Source organism: Pyxicephalus adspersus, chromosome 12, assembly GCF_032062135.1.
Source record: "Pyxicephalus adspersus chromosome 12, UCB_Pads_2.0, whole genome shotgun sequence".
Lineage (NCBI taxonomy): Eukaryota > Metazoa > Chordata > Amphibia > Anura > Pyxicephalidae > Pyxicephalus > Pyxicephalus adspersus.
Window position 1 is genome coordinate 28132513 of NC_092869.1, and position 7569 is coordinate 28140081.

At 36.8% G+C, this 7569-nt stretch overlaps 1 protein-coding gene across 1 annotated transcript; it reads left to right on the top strand.

Annotated features, from left to right (window-relative positions):
* The first annotated feature begins 1378 nt into the window (after window positions 1–1378).
* On the top strand, window positions 1379–6501 carry GPX2 (glutathione peroxidase 2). Its single transcript, XM_072428073.1, has 2 exons — window positions 1379–1600; window positions 4322–6501. Exons 1-2 carry the CDS (start codon window positions 1379–1381, stop codon window positions 4670–4672), a joined length of 573 nt encoding a protein of 190 aa, XP_072284174.1. The 3' UTR covers window positions 4673–6501.
* The last annotated feature ends 1068 nt before the right edge of the window (window positions 6502–7569 follow it).

Here is a 7569-nt window from a genome sequence, read left to right on the forward strand (position 1 = left end):
CTTTCACAATCCTTTCCAATGACAATTATTGCACGTGTGTATGTAGCCTTATGTGTAAAACTGTTAAGTGGCTCCAGTAAAAGACAGGCTGAATGACCCAAATTTAAATGTTTATTTGAAGAAAGGAGAACTGTCAGATATACTCCATGCCAGCCTTGTCTCAAGCAAAACAATATTTATTAACTGACCAAAAAAAATAGACCTGTGTTGTTAATATTCAGCCTAGGATGCTCATATTTCACCTTAGATGTGCAGATCATTGAGGATCATCCTAAGCTTATAAATACAATAGCATGAGCCTGTGCTTTCTCCAAGCAAAGAAACAGGCAATTTTTTTTGCCCTCCTCCCTTTCTGTCTACCCTGGCTGCTTATACAACATTCCCTTGTTCCCTAGCCACCCTGTTTGCCTGCCAGAATCAAAGTAAAGGCTGTGCTAACTCCAAACCAATTCAATACTCTAAGGCTTATTCACACTAAAATGCATGTAATAATGTGTGTTAAAGTAATTTGCTGTATAGGTAATGTCCGCTGCCACTTATACTTCATTGTTTCCCAACACATATATATAGCACTCTACACTACACCGCAAAATGCAAGTATAATGTAAGGGCCCATTCGCAATAAAAAATGGACTCATGGTTGCCCAAGAGTCATGATAGTTTCAAGCTCAAGCATGTGTACAGTAGTACCCCAATGCCGTTCATCAATCTGTCAAGGAGTATCAATGAACAAATAAGTAGGGATGACCACTGTACTTTTCACGCTCATCCCCCCTCTTTCTCTAGAATAGAATAGAACAGGGCTATGTGTACAGTGCTCGTTCTTTCTTCTATCACTGTAAATGATGTTTCCATCAACAGAAATATGACATCAGTACAGGGCTTTAAAGCTGGAGGCACACCTTACAATCTGACTGTACAATCCCTGCACAACTGCCTTTAGATTATTGGTTATGTAATACAAGGTCCTTAAAATTCCCCAGAGGAGAATGCTGGGAATAGAGCAGGATTTACATTGAACAAACCTATGATGCAGAAATTTTACAAACACCAAATGCAGGTTTCTTCATTTGATATAAATAATAAAGTTGTTTGCTAAGCAGACTTAACGAGTGAGCTGGAAGCAGAAACCCACAATGTATCCTGGTGTCACTGTCCAGGCTATTGAATGTTTTATGAAGAGGAGTCATTGACTGACCTGGCACAATGGTTTTATCTCTGAAATGGTCTAGTGGTATCAGTGACACTCAGATATCCATTTTCTGTGAAGTATACATTACACATTACCATCAGAGACATCTGGTCACATGATCTCCAAATAAAAGACCTCAAACAAGCCTTCTTTTTAGACATTCTTCCAGTGTGGTCATAGCGAACAATGGCTTACATCGCTAAATCCTTCTACGACCTGCATGCCACCAATCTCCAAGGGGAGAAAGTGGATTTCAATGTGTTTAGGGGAAGAGTAGTTTTGATAGAAAATGTTGCCTCCCTTTGAGATACAACCGTCAGGGATTTTATGCAGCTTAATGAGCTGCAGAACAGATATCCACGGCGGCTTGTTGTGCTGGGATTTCCATGCAATCAGTTTGGCTACCAGGTAAGTCATTCTATAAATATACGCTATAGGTTTCATTACAAGTTGTTGCATCATTCACAATGTATAGTGGTGCTTATAGGGAAAACATCTTAAGATCAAAACATTCACAATGGATGAATCTGTGTTAGGTAAACATAAAGTGTTGCTCACAATGATTAGCTATAAAATCTGCAGTCAAATTTACCCTAATCAAATGGACCCCTTATTGTTTGGAACAATCGTGAAGTTTAGGACGTGATGGACTTCCAAATTAAAATTAAAGGATTGTACAGAGAGAACACTTTTGGATTTACTTTTAGTATTGATTACCCCATTTTTAAAAAGGCATACAATCCTGTACAAATTTAGTAAAAGCTGATAAAATCTGAAACAGAATATTTGCATTGCCTTTTACTAAATTGGCATTCTATTTATGCAGGCCATTCTATTTCTAATATATCTTTCCATATGTGCTAGATTGGCTTCTGCATCTGGCCTGCATTACAGAAGAGAACACAGCATGTAGGAGAATAGGATCACTTGTGCTTAGGCATCCAATATTTCACTTCATAATCAATCCTTTGTTAGGTAATCAATGCCTCATTCATCATTTTATTTTAAAAATGGGTTACAACATATCCCTATGATTTAGATAATAATAGAAAAGCCTTTAAACATTCTGCATTACTAGCTATATTCAAAACTGTATATAGAAGAAAACACCAAGCAACCTTTGGAGGAACCTTGGGGTTCAATGGAACCCTAGGTTGAGAAACACTGACATAGATCTATATCAGTATTTCTCAATCAGGGTTCCTTCGGAGCTTGCTATATACATTTGGATATAATTAGCAATGCACAACACTTAAAAGCTTCTCTTTTTTACATAGCTATATTGGTGTTTTTCAACCAGGGGCCAGTGGAAAGTGGTTCCTCCAAGGGTTGCAAGGGGTTTCTTAAACAATTTGTATCTCTCAGGTCAGTTATCACTGGCACCAATGATCTATTTAGATCTATAAGAGTGACAATCCCTTTACTGGCCAATAATGTAGGAGGCATTTCTCCCACTACCACCAGGTTGATGTACTATGCATATTGGGCATATCATAAATATTGGCAGAGATTCCCTGAGACCTGAAATTATTTTAATTGTTGCCCCACCTTAAAAGGGTTGAGAAAGGCTGGGCAATATATTTCCCCATTTGTTAATATGCTAGCACTCACCAGAGACAAATACATGCATGCTTGTGTAATTTATAGTGCATAGTTCAGAAACCATTAATTTCAACAATAGCACAAGAAATAGGCTGGAATAGTAGGTTTTTCCTGTCCATAGCTTGATTCCTACTTGGGGGTGGGTTAGTGGACAAGGCTTTCTAGCATGAGATTGGAAAAGTCAGGTGATCATGTTGGAAACATGTAATTAAAAAGGAATTGTTTAATTTCAGAAGCTGTGTAGCCTTCTGAATAACTTCTTCACGCCCCATTATTAAACAGAATGTCAGAGTGCAGAGACCATAATAAAAAGTATGTGTAGTTAATCCATGGCTGTCATGCCCTATGAATGGCATCAGTACTCTATGAGGCACTGACCTGGAATAAGTATGCAGATCAGGAGTTCTGATATCACTGGGGCTTTCTAACTTACATACTTGCTCCAGGCCAGGCAATCAAAAAGTATTATTACCAGGGAACTAGTATAGGTTTCCCTTCAATATTTAAAGCATGATGCTAAATATCAGGGGAAGAATGGAACCTTTTGGACTGGTAGGAAACACTACCAACCAGTGGTTAAGGACAGATTTCTGTGGGCTGAAGAAAGTGTGCCGCACAAAGTTCCATTTTTGGTGGGCATGGATATATTATAACACAGACACAGTTTATTGTAACATTTTTTACATCTTCAATCATAAGCTTGGTCAGAATGGTGACTCGGGACCATCAGAGCATTATACTGTATAAACTGCTAAATTATTAGATGTCTTTTTTTTAGACTTCCAGAAAAAATATATACATGTGAGACTTAAAGTAAATGTAGCCACACAGTAAATTGTTGACTTTATTTATTGTAATGAATAGTTGACAGCTTCCATGAATACACACTATATCTTACAGAATTTGAGTATGTCCTGCTCTGCATTTGCCACTGGAGTCCATTAATTTAGGGAACAATATTTCATTTTTGATCAGTTTAATGTACTATTACTCATTAACCAACACTAACATAGACTGGCAATCCATTAAAAAAATTTAGGCCAGTCTTTGGTGTCTTTATTTACAATATGTTGTATAATCTATGATGGGTCAATATAACATATGTAACAATACCTTTATTCATAATAAAAAAAACAACACCTTTTGGCACAATGTTGTCTATTGAAAATGTTCCTGCTTAGTTCCTGTTTACATAACAAACAATTGTTCATTTGGCTGAAAAAGTTTTAGGCAGTTTTGTAGCTGCTTATGCACAACAGATGCCGGACTGGCATGATGCTGAGTACATAGTTCCTGTGTACATAGAGAACATAGCCAATGTCATAAAGAGCCAAGACAATTGTCACAAATAACCCAGCCAATGTCATAAAGAACACAAACACTTGACAAATATTTCTACTTTTTAAAACAAGCTCAATGAATCTTTAAAGTACCTAAATATATTTTAAATATATAAAGATAAATAAAAACTAAGCTTGGAATAAAATTAAATTGGGAAAAAAAATAATATTGTGCATTTTTTTTCAGGAAAACTGTAAGAATGAAGAGATTCTGAATTGTTTAAAATATGTTCGACCAGGAAACAGCTTTGAACCTGGTTTCACTCTCTTCCAAAAATGTCAGGTCAATGGGAAAGATATTCATCCAGTCTTTGCCTACTTGAAGGACAAGCTACCTGCACCTGACGATGAGCCATCTGGTCTGATTACTGACCCCCGATTTATCGTATGGAGCCCTGTTCACAGGTCTGATATATCCTGGAACTTTGAGAAGTTTCTTATTGGCCCAGAAGGAGAACCTTTTAAGCGCTACAGTAAAAACTTTCAAACCATCAACATAGAACCCGATATTCAGAGGCTTCTAAAACTTGCCAAATAATATTCTGAATTTTCAGTTGGCAAATGTTCAGCTTAATAGTTGATAATGTTGTAACAATTCCTATTAACATCAGCTCCACTTAGCACTTTCAGTATAACCTATTAGGAAAACAAAGGGGTGTCAGTAAGAGTCTAGTTCACCTAAAAGTGATATCTTAGAAGTTCAGCGTGGTGAGTTGGCACAGTAGGTGTGTAGACCAATTGTCTTAAGCACAGACAAATTATAAATAAAGGGAACAAATTGTCATATTGTCATTGTTTCTAAGCCAGGACAAGCCTTTAGCACCAAAGGTGAAAGTCAAATACCCTCAATTAGTTTTAAACTACTTTACAGGCACTTTTCATCCTTGCCCTAATCAGTCTTGCATCTACTATCAACTGAAATGTCGGTTTTGGTTTGACCATTTCATGCTAAAATCTGAAGATTTGAAACCAGAAAACATGGCCTTTTTTGGACCTATATGAGAAATGGGCCTCCAGTTTAACATTACATGCCTGTGTTTGGTGTCCAATGGACTGATCAATAGGCCTTAGCACTAGCATATGGGGGACAGGAGTGGTGTTTCCATTTTCATAGTCAGCACATACAGAAGAACGTCAAGCAAATCCATACATTGACAATTTGATGCACAGTTGAAGGTTCACGTAAGAGCCAACATAACTGGTGCTTATCTTGCTTCTGTTCTCTGATACCCTGGTATATTTGGGTATAGGGGAGCATGGGACACTCTTCCTTAGGCTATGAGGTAAATCACTAGGCCAAGCATTGCAACATGGGATGGATGGGGGCGAAGTGGTCCTTTCTTTATACAGCAAAAATTAAACAAATAGATTTCACTCATTAGTACCTATTATTCACACATTTTTAGCTTTGCCACTTGCAATGATACATATCAGCAATGAAAAGATTGGAGACAATGTAAGGTCTTAGCAAGACATTGCAATCTTTGGAGAAATTTTATTCCCATGTACTGATTACATGCAACCTCTTCATTATGAGCTTAGCTGTGCTTATTTACAAGGAAAAATTATTTATATTACCTATGTAAAAAGGTTTTCCTGTATTCCACGTGCAGAAAAGTAATTCATGTTGCTTTATATTTCTGCACCTTTACTTCTCTATTAACTTCTGGCATTATAATAAAATGTATTGCCAAACCCAAAGTTAAAAACCTTTGATTTTTTTGAAGCTATCTAGGGCAACTGTTTTACCAGAAAGGAAACAAACGCAAATCCCAAACAGGTGCACAAACAGCAATACAAACTAACAGGGGTTTTGTCCCCTACTCTACTAAAATACAGTAATTTCTGTGTTGTTGTTAAACATTGCCCTCGCTCCCTGTCCTTTAATTCAGTTGTTACTTGGGCAGAAAAAGGGGATATCTCTCTAAGATAGCCATAAATCACAGGAAAAGTCTGAGAAAGGTTTAGAGGTTGTGGGGTGACTTTTTATTCCTAGAAATCAAAAAACATTTGTGTAAAAATTGTGTGTGCAGTCTGTTATAATTTGTTTATGAACTGTATGAAGTTAAAAATATATAAAATATACTCTCTATGTCTAAATATTATGTTATTGGAAAGTAACTTGTATTCAGATGTTTGACTAATACTAGATGACTGTATTCTTTGAAATAATAAAAGAAGGGTACAAGAATGTTGTATCAGGACAGTGTCTGAATACTCTTGTATTACACCTAAATAAACATCTATAAAATAATGTTTCTTTTTTTGTAATTAAAACAATAAACTTTAATAACTTAAAGCACCAAAAAAGCACTTCAGCTCACAACTGTGGTGGTCACTTGTATGGAAGATTTGCAATAACGTAGTTGGAATAAAGAAATCCAGTTGTAGCAGAAACATGAAGGTTGGTTTTACTAATTTCTAGCTATGCATCACAACAGAAACATGGATGTCACCATTGCTGCTTCTTAAAACGATAGTTGTTTGGCTATCATACTGGATCAAAATGTTAAAAGCAAATAGTCTGTGACTGCACTCACATTACTATTTCTAGTGAAGCTAAAGCAGAACTGGAGCCAAAAAAAACAAAAGTCACTAGGGGGTAGAGGATTTTGGCAGGTACAAAATCAAAGTCTTTTGCCAAAAACCTTTACCCTGCTCCTGGTGCCTTTTTTTATAGAAATCTTTTTATTGTGGTTTCGAGATAAATACAAAGAGTACAGCGTTCATGGCAAAAAAATATAGAACAACACCATAACAACATGATACATGTCAAAGAAGGCAGAAGACCATTAAACTAGACAAATTTCACTGCAGAAAACCAGAAAAGGGGGATACGATTAGGGATTTTGTTTAGATAAAGTAGTACCTATATGATATGCATTAAGAAAAGATTCCATGGTCAACGGTAACATGAAAAAAAATTTGGGGATAGAACATGTCTCACCCATAAACCCAAAGTAACTACAAGAAAATCTGGAAAAGATGGACGTTTAGGAATAGGATGGACCCTCTCTAATAACCGCAACAAATTCCAGGATGTGTGTGTTGGAAGCAATGATGCAATTGTTGCTTTCTAACTGGGTTCATAATTTGTCTGTCCAAATGCCAAGGAGGATTGCCATGGATCTGGAAGTGTCGGCAGCAAAGATGGCAGCTTTGGGAGATGCAGTGGTGAAAAGATCCTGGACCTGTATTGCTGCAGGGTGCTAAAAAAAGAGAAGTGTGTGCTATGCCGATTAAAGCAAAAACTCACCCACACCAACAAAAATTGCACTTGTCATCCATTAACCTGAATTCTGAATGGTCTGTCAATGTGTATTGTACCAGACTTTTTTTTTTTAGCACAGTACACAGATGGTTGACATCTGCTCACTGGTGTACACTAAAATTTAACGAGAATGTGTATTGAAGTGGCATTTGAAGTGCTGTTCC